This window comes from Nerophis lumbriciformis, linkage group LG02 (assembly GCF_033978685.3).
Source record: "Nerophis lumbriciformis linkage group LG02, RoL_Nlum_v2.1, whole genome shotgun sequence".
NCBI lineage: Eukaryota > Metazoa > Chordata > Actinopteri > Syngnathiformes > Syngnathidae > Nerophis > Nerophis lumbriciformis.
In genome coordinates, this window is record NC_084549.2 from 36,782,217 (window position 1) to 36,798,449 (window position 16,233).

General features: G+C 41.0%; 1 protein-coding gene across 4 annotated transcripts in view; it reads left to right on the plus strand.

Moving 5' to 3' along the window:
* Positions 1 to 16,233, plus strand: part of LOC133607387 (sorbin and SH3 domain-containing protein 1) — a 129,393-nt gene that overhangs the window by 84,471 nt on the left and 28,689 nt on the right. For 3 of the 4 annotated variants that reach the window (XR_009815409.1, XM_061961945.1, XM_061961955.1), the window contains exons 14-17: positions 4,950 to 4,999; positions 7,741 to 7,919; positions 12,569 to 13,990; positions 16,105 to 16,169. Coding sequence is in view for 3 of the 4 variants with exons in the window: in XM_061961945.1 (XP_061817929.1) it covers positions 4,950 to 4,999; positions 7,741 to 7,919; positions 12,569 to 13,990; positions 16,105 to 16,169 (1,716 nt within the window). In the remaining variant the exon portion in view is untranslated. The remainder of the gene's footprint in view (positions 1 to 4,949; positions 5,000 to 7,740; positions 7,920 to 12,568; positions 13,991 to 16,104; positions 16,170 to 16,233) is intronic. The other variant, XM_061961968.1, reaches the window with a different exon arrangement.

Sequence of the window (16,233 nt, forward strand, 5' to 3'; positions counted from 1 at the left end):
AGGAAATGCTCCATAACAATAATTGCGAGTGAGTAAAACAGGTAGTGTGAGAGTTGTTTCGAGTAAGAAGATACCTCAAAAAGTTACCTAAGTGACATGGTCTTAACTTCTGTCCTCTATAGCATTGTTTTTCAACCACTGTGCAGCGGCGCACATGTGCCGTGAGATACAGTCTGGTGTGCCGTGGGAGATTATCTAGTTTCACCTATTTGGGTTAAAACATTTTTTTGCAAACCAGTAATTATAGTCTGCAAATTATGTGTTGTTGTTGAGTGTCTGTGCTGTCTAGAGCTCGGCAGAGTAGCCGTGTAATACTATTCCATATCAGTAGGTGGCAGCCGGTAGCTAAATGCTTTGTAGATGTTGGAAACAGCGGGAGGCAGAGTGCAGGTAAAAAGGTGTCTAATGTTAAAACCAAAAATTAACAAAAGGTGAGTGCCCCTAAGAAAAGGCATTGAAGCTTAGGGAAGGCTATGCAGAACGAAACTAAAACTGAACTGGCTACAAAGGAGAAACAAAAACAGAATGCTGGACGACAGCAAAGACTTACTGTGGAGCAAAGACGGCGTCTACAAAGTGCATCCGAACCTGACATGACAATCAACAATGTCCCCACAAAGAAGGATAAAAACAACTGAAATATTCTTGATTGCTAAAACAAAGTAGATGCGGGAAATATCGCTCAAAGGAAAACATGAAACTGCTACAGGGAAATACCAAAATAAGACAAAAAGCCACCAAAATCGGAGCGCAAGACAAGAACTAAAACACTACACACAGGAAGACACCAAAAAACTCCAAATAAGTCAGGGTGATGTGACAGGTGGTGACATACACCTACTTCGAGACAAGCGCTATATTGATGCATGGTTGGTTATGGTTTAAAGTCATACCCAACAATTGCGACAACGACTTTTTATTGTCAATATTGGCTGCTGAGTTTAAAAAGAATTATGTTTCCTGCTGGTGGTGTGCCACATAATTTTTTCAATGAAAAAAATGTGCCTTGGCTCAAAAAAGGTTGAAAAACACTGATCTATAGGGATGGGTACCGAAATTGGTACTTTAATAAGTATTCCGTCAGTATTACTGGGTATCAATTCACGTAAAATCAGACAGTACCATATTTCGATACCTTTGTTGCTTGGACATCACGTTCATTCTAGCAACACTCAGAGCAGACTCAGCTAAAATACCTATAGGTAATGTTAGAATTTTAAATGCCATCAAAGCAAGTATGTCTATACGATCAAACATAAAGTAAGGATCCACTTTTCAAAATATGCTGTCTTGATGCTCATTTACATTGGCTGTGTCATAGACATGCTTCTGATTAGCATTAGCGATTTTACATGGTGATTTCAAAACCACCACATTTAGTAATGAAAACAACAACTAAGATGCACGTTACAATCAAACAGCTGATGTGTGATAAGTACAACACTAAACGAAAGAAAAGACTGGCACATTCAGCTTCATGGCAAAGACTACTTCCTAGCGAGGTAACACACCATACACCTTAGATGACACTACTGCCATCCAATGTCTTAAAATTGCAACTGCATGAAAATGGGGGTCAGAAGTGTAAGAAAACACACAAAAGTTCTAAAAATTGGTACTTTAACGATTGAAATGTGAAAGCTACCCATCCCTACTGACGTCTCAATTTCAGTATATTACCACTATCATTTGTAGCCCTGTAAAGCAGCCTGTCAAGAGTAAGACTGACATCTGTATATAATGTCCACAGTTGTTCTCTTGGACAATATGAACAAATTGTGGCTTTAGGAGCAGTCTGCAAACACAGAGTGACAGTTCTGGTCAAACATTCCCATTGAGATACACGAGCGGGAGCTGGAATTCCATACGTAGCTCTGGTCAGAAGGAGTACTTTGCCCCCCTACAAGCGTCAGAGTGACTCCATCTGTTGAGCACATGCTGACGAGGGGGCTGTTGCCACACTGTCTCCACGCCGAGTATCATGGAGCCTCCCCCTGACCACCCGACATCCTCTAAAGGAGGCGACGCTGTAAGCCCACCGGCTCATTGTGCTTTCACATTTAACCTCTGTTATTCACTTAACCTTTACCTTTAAGCATTTAACGCAGACGAGATAAGTGGCGCGTGGCTGTAGCGGGCCTCTCACACTGGGGGAGCTGTTTGTTTTCATGAGAACATATCAACGCGGACAAGGTGCTGGAAAGAATGGGATTCATGTTACCATGACCTACTCATGATCGCTATTTTGAATACGAAAGCGGCGCACAGGAGCCGGGGACACCTGTTAGGAAACAGAATTATGCAGAAACGTTGTCCAAGACCAGGGCCGCTAAGGCTTGAGTTGCGCTCCATACTATATACAGAGATCCTCTTTGACATGTTCTATAAGGCAGGGGTCCCCAGCCTTTTTTTCCACTAGGGACCGGTTTAATGTATGCAGTATTTGCATGAACAGGCTTTCTACAAACGTACATGTGGCAGATAAAAACAACCAAAAAATTAGCCTTTGGCTACAATCTGAAAGTTAAGTCGGACAAAATGCAGTAGTTTCTAAATTAACTAGATGAGGCAATTCCTGAAGGAATTGCATGTGAATGCTCCAATGCTGACAGAATGAAGTATGAATTTAAGAACAGTTTGAATGTTGGAATGTTTGGAATGTTGAAGCATTTGAATTTCCAGGAAAACCGGAATTTGGTTTGGAACTTGGGAAGGACTTAGTTTGAATGTCCAGGATGAGTGGAATATGTTGAAGGTGGAATGGTTTGAATAGGTTGAAAAATGTTGGAATTGTGGAAGTGTGAAAAATGGATAATTCATTTGGATTGGGGAAAATGTCCCTAAAAACTGAGAATTCTTGGAAATCCGGGATTTTTTTTACAGTTTTTGAAAGGGAGCGCACAATTCTTGAACAGGCTGAATATGTTGAAGTTGGAATGGTTTGAGTGGGAGTTGTGGAACTTAGAAAAATGACCCATTCTTTTCAATGGGAATTTCATGGAAATTTGGGGATTTTGGGAAAAGAGGGAATTTTTTGGAAAATGCAAAAAAAAAAGTGAATGTTTTGAAGGAGTTAAAATGGTTGGTGTTGGAATTTTTCAAATCGGTCGAGAAATGTTGAAGTAGTAACATTTTAAATTGAGAAATGGTATTAAGGAATTCCTGGAATTTCGGGAGGGAAAAAACTTTGTTTTTTGACCTGATTAAGAGGAATGTTTTGACGGTGGAACGGTTGAAATGGGTTGAAAAAGGTGGAAGGAGTAGTCACCAGAAAAAAGGGTCAATTCTGGGAATTCCTGAAATAATTTCAATGTCCAGGGTGAGTACAATATGTTGAAGGTGGAAAGGTTTGAATCGGTTGCAAAATGTGGAAATGGAGGAAGTTTGAAAAATGGCCAATTCATTTTGAATGGGAAAAATGTCCGGGTAAACCTGGAATTCTGGGAAATCTGGGATGACATTTTTGGAATTTGTCAAGGGAAAGCCCGCGATTGGAATGCTTTGAATCGGATGAAAAAAATGTAAGGTAGAGCACGCCAAAATCTGGAGAAGAAGAAGAAGAAGAAGTTGAATAAAATATAGATGAATTCTGGTGTAGAAAACCACATTCACACAATTAATGTTGCTGTGCGGCCCGGTAGCAAATGTGTCACGGACCGGTACCGGTCCCCAGACCGATGGTTGGGGACCACTGCTATAAGGCAAAGTGATACAAATCGGCATTGCAGAAATAACCTGATTAGTAAATCTGTACTCCAAATCAAGCTTCCATGCTCGTTTCCTGACTACTTTCCAAGCTGTGTGAGTCTGTGTGCGTGTGTGTGTGTGTGTGTGTGTGTGCGTGCGTGTGTGTGTTTGTTTTTGTGCAAGATCTTCCAAGTAGTTGAGGTGCAAGGAAGAACATCAGATTATTCAATGACACACATTCTCTCCGAGTTAACATTTGGCTTTAAAAATAGAACAGAATATAGACCTGATGTCCTGTTCTTATAAAGACAGGCTTTTATTCTGATTAGTTATTAATGATCTTCCTTACCCGGCAACTAAGTAGAAAGGCATGTTGTGGCAAATGGGCCGTCAAGAATGCTCCTTGTCTGGCCAAGGGTTTGGGAAGCGGTTGCTTTGGGGAAGTGGATGTGGTATTAGCAGCAGGGCCAGCCTGGCTGGGATAGGGATTGTGCAATCGTATTTGCAAACAACCCTCGTGCTCATATTCATAGTGCCGGTGTCACGTATGTTATTTTTACCTGCTGTGACGTCCAAAAAGAGGAAAGCAACAGAAACAGCCACCTAAAATTAGTAGTAGCCTCATTCAAAGTGCTCCTGCTTGTGCACTAATTTGTCACTCTTGGAAATAACAACCCTAACCGTACTTACACTAACATCTCTAAACACCCATTTTGTCATGTTCACTATTTGTCAAAACATGTATTATTTCATTTCCGTCTTTTGGACGATTGTAAGAGTGTGTGATAGTGTATCAAATAAGTGTGAGTGTGTAACTCAGCCTGTTTGCACCACCAGCTGGTTAATTGTCCCCCGGTCTGCTCCACTGGTAATGAGAGTGACTCAATACCAGACAAAAGCGATGGCTGCACTGGGAGACAGCCGCCCATTGGTTGAGCCTGTGACAGCCCCCTCACCGCATGGGCGCCCCCTGACTGATGCAAACCCATCCGCCCACTCACTCACACACACCCCTTCCTCCACTCTCCTCACTGCCGCTTTATTCCCTCCCAACTTGCATGTAGGCCAAAACACACGCGTACTCCTACTCCATGCCAAGCCCAGTCCAGAGACGCTAAGAAGGGTGCTGGAGACTGAAAGCTACACCAAGCTAGAAGAAAAGAAGAGAGAATCTGGCCATTGCTAATGTGCCTGCCTGTGTTCTAGCTGGAGGAGACCATCCTGTGGATCTATCAATGACTTCTTTGTTTGGTTTGTTGCAGAGTGCCCCCTCCTTCAGCCCCCTGGAAACAGCCTCCGACCTACAGAAGTAGTGAGTTCATGCTTCTCATTCTCATACAAATACTTGCGCTGCCTTGCTCCTTCCACTGTGCTGATCATTATTCCGGCATGTTGCGGGGATAACTGTCACCGTGAGGTTGCTCAACCGCTTTCACCGGGGGGGACTCCAGCTTCCTGAGAGGAACTTTTGAATAAGGCTACCAGAACACAGTGTTCTCTGTAGTGTTGAGGTGTTATGGCTGCTATGTGCAGATTTATTTCAAGACATGCAACCTGTATGTCACTGCTGCATAACTTAAAAACTGCTATCTCCTCTTAAATTGACCAGACTTAACAGCTTCTGGATTCTCTAAGCAGATTCCAACCAAAGCTCTTCGCTAATGTATTTTTCACTTCCTCTTGTTGTGCGCTAAAATGTAAAGCATCCAATGGGATGTACCTTGATTTACAAACTCATTTGGTTCTTGAACAGGGTTTGTAAATAGAAATATTTTTTATTAAAGCAAATTCCTCCATAAGATACGATCCAAAGTCCATATTTTCAAATAAAGTTTGAACACTTTGAACACCACATAAAGTGTTTTATAGTACAAACATAACAAGAGGGAGATGGATTTCCTTATTATATACTTCATAACAAAGTCAAAACAACAACAACTAACTGAACTGAACTGTCCTCGTTTGCAACCGCCTTGTCGAGACACACACATACTGTCACTAGCCCTGTGGTGCAGTCACAGTTTGAAAATAACAAAACTCCTTAACTTTAACAGCCAGATTTCTAAAATGATTAGGAATAAAACATTTAATCCACTTTACCTTGTTGGTTAAACTTCTTTGCATGAAGCGGATGGGAGGTGGAGTGGGGGCAGGAGTCGACAACGCTGTGGATACTTCCTAAATGTTTCAAACCACACATTGCTTGTCCATTGCTTTCTTTGGACTCATTGATCTAGCAAAACTAGAACAATGCTGTACAAGGGCAAGAAGAAGCACTTAAAAAGAACAAAGTGGGAACTAGCACAGTAGCTAACGGCAGCACTCCTCTGCTGGCGGAATAAGCACCAGAGATTGATAAGCCCGCCCACAAGGGATGTGCTGCCTGGCACAAAATGGCTGTGCTGCAGGCACACAATTGGTGGATGAAGCGTTCGTAAATCGAGAAAAAGGTTCTTACACCAAAGAATATTTGTATTCCGTCTGTAATTCATTAATCGAAAAGTTCGTACGAGGGTTTCGTAAATCCAGGTTCTACTGCCATTTAGTACATGCATTGCACAGTTGTGACTTTTTCGAATTGTGGTCTGAATTTTTGAGAATTTTAAAGGAGGTTTTTGTTGTTCAAAAGAAACTAGGGGTCATAAAGTGACTTCCTTCAAAGGCACACATGTTTAGTGCAGGGTGTTTTCTCCTTTGGGGTCTGTTTGAAACTGGAGAAGTTTAAAGAAGTGTCACGTGAGGCTGGCGTTTGATTGTAAAATGCAAAACATCTGCGGATGATTACATGAATGAATGAATGCGGTATGTGGTTTGGATGTCTATTAGTCACCTTCAGTGTGTGCAGGGCATTAAGTGGATCCATAAATAGCAAACATTGGTTTTATTGGCTCCAAATAACACACTTAAAAGTAAATTTAGCATGTATCCTTGTATCCAAGGAGCGGATTTTCGTCTCAAGATTGGACCACAATCATCTTAAAAAATCATCTTGGATCAAAACATAGCTTCTAAACAGTAATTTAGAGCCAGCTTCAGTCGGGAGTTCACATATTTTTCCAGCAGCAATGAAAGAGCTTCTTGTTCAGGTAGTGATCAAGCAGGGAAAATAATCTGCGCATGTGTCCGAGCTTGTAAAACTCTGACTTGGCAGATGTAAAACCTGGTTTAGAAATAGGCCACATTCTCTTTTTAACAGTGGGGGACAAGTTTAGAATGTTTGTTTGTTTCCTGTCAGTGATACCAGAACCCTCATGTCAGTTCAATGGCCACGTTTGTCTTGAAATAGAGCCGCAACATGAGCAGCACGTGAGCGAGAGAATGAACGTGAACACGGGAGTTATACACACTGTAAAAAAAAATTCTGTAAAAAAAACGGTCATCTACTGGCAGCTACGGCTGCCAAACGAAAACCATACAATTAAAGTAAAACATTGTAAACCAAATAATGATCAAAAACATTATATTTACAGAAATTTTCATGAAAAGTTTTGCGTAAAAATATCGTAATTTTACATGAATTTGAAAGTAATTTAAGAAAACAGAAAATGCTATGTATAAGTAATTAGGTATTTTTCTGTAAAAAAATTTTAAATATACATAGTTTGTCATTACTGGCATATTACTTAAAATAACAGGTGGATTGTTTATTTACAGATATTGTCTTCAATTCTACAGTTTTATAAACTATTTAAAAAAAATAGAAAAATTACAGTAGAAATTTAGAGTAAATTAACCATAAAAATAGGATTTGTTTTTTTTACAGTGCAGGTGCAAGGGATGATGCGCCGTGCAGGAATGCCGACAGAATATTTATAGACATCTGTCCAATGCCGATATATATGTGCTTGGGAGTGCTTTCTCTTAAAGAAAGTCTGAACTTTCTCAAGTTGCTCTCATTCTTTCGACTCCCACAAGGCCTGGCGATGTACCAAATAAGAACCATATGGACGCCCCGGGCCCAATTAGTGTGCTTCTGTTTGTCGTAAGAAGCCATAACAACGCTCTCCTAAATCAATTAACTTGTTAATTTGCTGTCTGCGTTCTACTCTCTAGCTCCTCCAGCAAGTCTGGACACAGCGAGGTGGAGAAGGACGGAGGATCATCCACAAACGAGCCCGCGGCTCCAGAATGCGACCGCCATGTTTACAAGAGTATTCTGGAAGGCGGCGACATTCCCTTACAAGGTCTGCGAGCCCTAAACAAGCACCATGGCAGCTCATCCCCCTCTAAAGGTACATATGAACACGTGGTTTAAGTGTGTATGGAAGTGCTTGGTCGGTGGGTGTTACACAACATCATGGACGCAGAAGCTATAAAAACACTGATGCTGAACATGTGTTTCCGTTCCGCTGGTATCCGCACATCTTCCACAGCATTGGCCAATCACCTCACAGCATTCATCTCCCAGTCACTTTTTGATTTATTACCGATGACACGGTTGATCGCGGCACTGGACATCTGCTTTGGAAAACTTAAGGAGGAAGTGAGCTTGTCTTTAAGCTGACCTTGAGACGTTTTTTCCCTTCTTGCTCCAGTCGCTAGGCAGGGTTTGGGGCAGGGCTCCAGAGTGTTCCATCGGCAAAGAACAGGGAGGGGATGGATGAGGAGGGATGAGTGATACAAACAAGAGCTGTGCTCTTCACAACCACGCATGGGGAAGGGGGGAGATAAACATGAGGGACACAGGGGGTAGGCTGGAGGAAGTCAGCTGTCAGTGTGAGGTCAGTGGCTGGAATGTCTGAGCACGTGGACGCAGAGTCAAACACTGTGAGAGGTAATAAGATGAGATGCAAGGAAGAGAAAGAAATCAGCAGGTCAGCCACAGGGACCCTATTACTCAGCATGTGTAATTATGTTATATCATTATATCAAGTGTGTGGCTTTTGTCTTTTACTCTATCAAACATGCTTTATTCCCCAATGAAGGGCTACACAACTGTAATCATATCAGCACATTTATTTTAAATGAAAACAAAAGTCAATTTGAGTTAGTCACACAAAAATGTATATGATCTAGTGAGACTAGACAGAGCAGATTAACAGCCATGTTGAATTGGATTGTACATACTAATTTTACATTTTTAAACAATGACATTACAGTGGTGCCCCTGTTTTTGTTCCAAAAATGTCCAATTAAAACCACATTTTTACCATTATAAAAAATGCCAATCTAATTAATCTGTTCAAGACACCCAGAATGTTTATGTGCAGAACACAATATGAAATACACATAAATGATAAATGAACATTTGACATCACTTTTACCTTTAATGAAGATGCTTGTTGACAGAGACAACGATGAACAGGGAGGCAGGTGGGCAGGGATGAACTTTGGCTCGGAACTTTGCTACGAGTTCTTTTTTTACTGCAATGGTGTTTCTCACCTACTTCAGCAAAGTGCTGGCACTTGCAACTGTCTGTGGCTCTATGGTGACTTATGTAGCAATTGTGCTCAGTAAAAAAAGCACAAACACTGATTCACGAACACGTGGGATTCTTTGTAGCTCTCGATTGCACACATGGACTCGTTTGTTACACGCAAGTTTTGGCTGTACGATAACACAGACGTAAAGGGGAACGTCTAGGTTTTCATTGCAAACCAAAGTAAATGGATCGTACGAAAGTAATGTACCACTGTGCATATTACGTTATCAATGTGTGTATTGTGACCAAACTCTCAGGGAAACATCCTTGGAAGACCTGTCCATATCCACCATACCTTCCGTTTTCTCGAGAAACTCCTGTATGTTGCCCTCTTTCCCAGTGTTCTACCAATACCAAAGTTTTACCCTCCTTTAAAAAAAGATATTCTCCGGTATTGCTGGAGCAGCGCAGCATTCCGGTTTCCTGCCAACATTCGGTAAACATTGATGTAACACGCATCCTTCGGGCTGTAAAAGATCAGGCTTCAAAATATAAACACTCACTGCACTTTATAGAATTGCACTTGGAGTTAGTTGTACTGTATGCCAATGTCGAATGATGCTTTAATGTCCACTTATTTGTTATTTGTAACTCGTTTTAATTGAGGTCCAAATTGCAGTTATGGCTGCCCTAATAATGCCCTAAATACATGTGAATATAAATGTATACGATTACCTAAAGTAAAGTTAAAGTACCAATGATTGTCACACACACACTAGGTGTGGTGAAATTTGTCCTCTGCATTTGACCCATCCCCTTGTTCACCCCCTGGGAGGTGAGGGGAGCAGTGGGCAGCAGCGATGGCCGCGCCCGGAAATAATTTTTGGTGATTTAACCCCCAATTCCAACCCTTGATGCTGAGTGCCAAGCAGGGAGGTAACGGGTCCCATTTTTATAGTCTTTGGTATGACTCGGGGCGGACACTCTAACCACAAGGACTGAGCAGATGATATGATATGATATGATATGATATTATTAAAGAATTGCCTGTGCATTTGAGAATTATTTTTTTGTATGTACAAATTAATGGATTGCATTGAAATCCCAAGTCGAGTTGACCAGCAGATTTTTTAAGTTTTTATTTTAATTTTAACAAAATCAATGTTTGGAATATAAAATAACCAATATTGTATTGACAAAGGGGTGTGGGGGGCGCTATTATCATAAAGAATAGCAATGTCGGACACATTCCTGCTTTTTGAAGATTTGTAATACCACCTTTAGTACCGGTACATCAAATAAATGACACAAGCCAGCATGAACAATCTCTCAGGCAGAACATACACTTTTTGTGTTTTTATTTTATGCTATGTAATGTAAGAATGTTGACAACTTAGGTTTGGTTGGCAGACCATTTTTCCAATTGGTGAAACTTTATTTTTCCCTTTTTCTCAGGACATTTCCCCTATTTTAAAATGCATATTGAGAGGTATGTTCTTAATCCATCTATCAATCACAATTTATTTCTATATCCCTTATCACAAGTGCTGCAAAGTGCTTTACAAGCCACAACGACATCCCCTGATCGAAACATTCATTCGGGCAAGGACAAACTTTTCCAACTGGGAAAAATAAGAAAACTTTTGGAATGTACTGCAGATATGAGGGCCCCTCTAAGGTGACCGGCTGCAATTGATGCTGAGTGGGCACAATTATTGAATTGTTACATTAATAAATAATGTCAGAGTCCAGTCCATTGGGAAGGTAATAGATGGTCGTAGGTGGATCTTCTTCCATGTAGACAAGTCAACAATACAGAGACGTCACCAGCTGTGCATAGAAGAGTGGTCCGCCCCAGGTCATGACTTGGAACAGCTAGCGGTTCTTCTAGACTGGTACCTCTCCAGAAATTATTAGTGACCCACCTGATATCCTCTCCACGCAGCAGAGGGAAGGCAGAGCAGAAAAGAAAAATAGTCTAAACAGGATCTATCCAAACGCTAAAGTGCAATAATGAGTTTTTAGGCCTATATAAAACAACGATAATCAGGTCTTCGTTTAGCTTTTCCAGTCCAGTAATGCTGCACATGTATTTACTGCTCCTGAGAATTGACAAGCATGCTTTTTGATTAGTAGACTATCACATTTCACCATTTAATATGTCATGTGCTAATAAAACAAAGACTTGCTCTATGAATTTTCATGTTTTAAAGTTTTAATTGCAGAAATGATAAAATGCCACTTGCCTCAGATACAATAATATTAAGTGGGCATCCCCTGTCTGTTTATGAGTGCACTAGAGTAGACAGATGGTTCCCACATGCTGCAAGAGTGTGCCACCACAGTGTTGTGTCATTTCCTGCTTCCATCTGGAGCACGATGGCAATAGTTGAAGAAAGCCAGGAAGTCTTCTGTCATTGTTTACTTGTGCTTTTTATTTCCAAATGTCGTAAATAACAAGCACCGTCATTATTTTATCTCTATCTTTAAAGCTGGGCCGTGTATGAAATAGTTAGTTCTAACATAAGCACAATTTTAAATACGTTGTCAATGTTGTACATAGGGATGAGTATCAAATGTGGTACTCTTACAGGCATGACTAAATTTTGGTGCAAGTATTGATTCAAATAAAATCAAACAGTGGCATATTTTGATAGCTTTGTTGCACGTGACGTCACCAAATTTGGTGATGAAAACTACAACTAAGCTGCAAGTTACAAACAAATCAGCTGGTGTGAAATTAGTACAAACTTACTCTTACACTTTTTTAGGATGCAACAAAAGACTAAACTTATCTTCATGACAAAGACTACTACTTGACTAGGCAACACACCGTATTTTATACAATAGTGCCATCTAATGTATTGGAATTGGAACAGCATAGGAAGTCTACGATATAGTACTTGCAAATGAGACGCAGAAATGGACAGCACAGTTATCATTATCAACTCACTGTTAAAGCAAATATATATATATATATATATATATATATATATATATATATATATATATATATATATATATATATATATATATATATATATATATTAAACAAATTAATATGTATTAACATATGAGCACATATAGTACATAAGCACCGAAAATCAGTACCATTGAGTTCCCAGATACTGGGAGTTGGTACCGCATCGATTCAACGGTGAAAGGTACTTATCCCTAGTTGTGCATTGATACTGCAGTCAGAGTTCAGATTCCTTTGTGACCTTCAACATTACATAACATTTCACGCATACTGCTTCTAACACTTTATGTTCCATGATTTTGGTGCTGCTTGCACAAATACTGGTTATTTAAATTCTATCAGCATTTAACAAAGCATATTTTTTCATGTCGTTACTCTCAGCAGTCATTTATAACCTACATTGCATCCAGTCTCCTGTAATTTAATCAAATTCTCTCCTGTAGAAATGTAACTTAGTCTGTTTAGCGTGTTTGTGTGTGACCCTGTGACCATTGTAATCTAATATGTTGTTTATTCTGTTGTCCTGCATGCTTGCCAGTGGATTATAAAGGTGGGAATGGCTGTATAGATCCACCCTGCTCCTCTATAAATAGTCAATCTGTTCTTGCCAGTAACGCAATAGCTAACCACTGTAAGAATAAGAAGCCTCTTTCTGCTGCCAAAGCCTGCATACCCCAAATCCTGCCCTCTAAATTCAAGCCCAAGTTGCTGCCGCCTGGTGGTGACATTCAGGAAAGCAGGACACTGCCTGTGAGGCACCCAAAGGCGCACAGCTTCGAGGATTTGTACACAAGTACGTGTGATCGTTACAGACCTGAAGAAGAGGAGAGAGATCTGCAAGGCCAATATTCAGACTGCTGTGCTGATGGCCTCGGGGACGTTTCCCCTGCGGTTAAGAGGAGCGCATCAGAGTTTTCCAGCTTGTACAAGATCATGCATCACATTCATCGGCCCAGCTCAGTGGGCTCCAGCCCCCAAGGCAGCGTCCGCAGCCTCACCTCTCTCTTTGAAGGACCGAAGGCTGATGGGGGTGAAAAGTCACAGGCCGGCATTCCACGGGTCGCCGTGTCGTCACGGGTCACTGAGTTTGAAATGATCATTCAGCGGTCCAGTTTGACACCGAGTCGCTCGTCCTCACTGCCCACTCTGAGCTCCAGCCACGACCATAGCCCGCAACACTGCACCCCCCTTTACGCGCCCACTGCAGTGTCAGCTGAGAGCCTTTTGGTGATCAACGCCGCACAGACAGATGTCTGTGCTTCCATGGAGACAGGTGGCAAGGAACCAGATGAGGAGACCTTGTTACCAGACAGTCAGACCACGGAGCAGGCAGCCTTCCCCTCAGAGGATGAAGGCCATGTTAGGGCTGAGTCTGCTTCTTCCACTGACCCTGAAGTTGAACAGATCTTCAAGCAGAGTTCTTTTGAGCACATGCACTCTGCTGTCATTGGAACAAAGAGTCCTTCCGCCTTGCCTCCAATGTCCTTCCCTTTACACCACCACCATCACTTGCACCACCTGAACCACCACCACTTCCCCCTTAAACCCACCAAATGCAAAGGCTCCTGCCCAGCTTCCTATACCCGCTTCACCACCATTCTCAGACATGAGAGGCAGCAGGCCACAGCACTGCAAGAGAAACCAGCGGCACCACCAGAGAAGAAGACCATGCTACCTGGAAACCTCCTACTAATGGGCCCCGCCCCCTTCAGGTTGCGTAAGAGCCCACACTCCCAGCAGCCTCGGAGGACGCTGTCAGCCACTAAGGTGAAAACAGGCAACCAGAGGCCCCCCAGCTCGTTTCCTGAGCTCAGACCTCTCATACCTCAGCGTCTGTCCTCCCTGGAGGTCCTGGAGAGGCTGAGTAACGGGGAGGGAGACAACTCTGAGCAGCTGAGTAACGGACAGGGCTTGGACGCCAACGGGAACCTTCTGCAGCCGCTGGCAGCTCACCACAGAGGTGGCTATCTCCATTCCATCACCACTGTCACCCTCTTCTCTTCTTCTGTGGTCACCCATTCAGCTCGACTCTTTATCTTCACCTTGTCCTCTGTTTCAAAGCACCACCATCCATCTATATTCTGTCTAGTGTTTTTACAAAGTGACATTTTGAGTGCCGTGTTTGAAGCCCCTCCATTCCTATGTGCATCAGCATGGTTCCATCCAAGTAGTGCAGTACTGTCGGAGGTTCAGCTAGCGTTTGGTTATATAATGTATCATTATCTCCTTGGTGACATCAGATTTAAATTGTATGCAAAAGTGCCAAAGCCTTCATTAGCTTTACATAGACCATTGGCTGTACTTCATACTTAGCCTAATTCTTCTGCAATGTTACACATGTTGTATTCTGTGGATAAGGTTAGGACACCCAGGATGCAGGGCTCCACTTTGACACATTTTGTACTTTAAAGATGCTAAATCCAATCTAATGTAGGTCAATTTATGCTAAGATATCTGATCACAACAGTTTTACAATGCCAAGGGCCAATTAAAAAGTAGCTAAGGGGAAAAATGGCTCCTTTGGACACTCCTACCCCATGAAATTTGTGGTGCCCCCTATGGGTTGTGCTCAAAATACTTTCGAATACATGATACCATACACAGATAGTCAAGGTCTTAATGAACCATCAGTTGCTAAATCTGACGTTGGCCCCAACAAAACCATGTTTTAGTTGATGGCGATGCGTAATAAATTATGTTTGGTTGATGGCGACGCGTAATCAATTATGTGGCTATTCAACCCCACATAGTAAAGTTACTTGGAGTGTTTTGTAGAGCCCATTGACATTTCAAGTCAGTCTGACTTATGGGGTTACATTTTGGAGTTTAATAACAGCGCCACCATGTGGTGTATTTGTGTAAAAAATTATAATAATAATAGCAGAGTAAACCCAATGATAATAATAATGTTCTCACGCTCTCGTGTTTGAAGACAATAAAGTGTTCTATTCTATTCTCTAAAGTAGTGTACACTGTTGTACATACAATATATTACTATGCAAACATTGTACAGATGTTCAATTAAATGTTTCAGTCTGTATTCTGTTTTTATCATACTACATACAATACATCAGGCTTTATTGCAGGGCCAGTCCTCCCCGCAATCTGTAGGGGGCCTCCTCTTACGTAAATTAGCCCATGTACACAGCGATAGTGCTGGGCTGGTAAACAGCAGTACTGGGATCTTTAAAACGTACATTTGTGAACAGTTTATTTCCCATTAATTTGTTTCACTACAAAACATGCACCAAATTACATACAACTAATTTTACATTTATGAAAAAATTGAGAAAATAAAATGTAATGGGGTCCATCAAAATAAAATTCTGCTAATTTTGCTTGGGGCAGCCCTGCATTGTTGTTTGTGTACAATTAGATATATAATTATTTTTGTGTCCTTAAATGATTTAAAAATTGAATAAGATCAATCACAATTAAATATCATTGATTTTTATCTGTAGTAATTGTGTTTAATTTTGCATGCCCAATTAGACTCAAAAAGTAAGGGAATAAATAAATGCGATTTACTTAATGTATTTGTTTAAACAAACATGTTTCTACATGTTACTGTAACTCCTTTTGTGTTAATAATTTTAAGATCGAAATGCCTCAGTGCAAAGAAAACATATATATTATACGTTATATTGGTCGACTGTTGCGTTTCATCAGAATAATAATGATAGTGGTTTAATTATGACTTTTTAAAGTAAGTAACTGCCGCAGCAAAGCAAATTAGGTCACAAGCTTTTTTGTTACAAAGACCAATGGAGGCTGTTTGATCAACAACCCAGACATAGAAAGGCATTGCAGAATGCATCATATTTTATTTTTCTCTTTCTTTTTTACCATTCTTTGTTCATTCCTTTGTGCATGCTGGATTAAGTTTGGCTTGTGTGTGGTTTGCTTTTGTTGTCATAGAGATGCTGTTTGAAAGTTTGTTACGATTACTCATTGGAATCGGGGATTTGACTGCGATATCATAATCATTTTATACAAATGATCCACTTCTATTGTGTTTGTTTCTAATGAGCAAACATCTCACTGTGTCATTCCCTTTCTCTTTCTGTTGGTCAGACTTATCCCCAGCACACGGAGAGAGCCAGGATGAAGTGCTAAGGAGGCGTCATGGCGACAAAGAGGTGATTATTTTATTAACTGTGTATCTCACTGATAATATGTACAGTGTACATGAATATATAAATG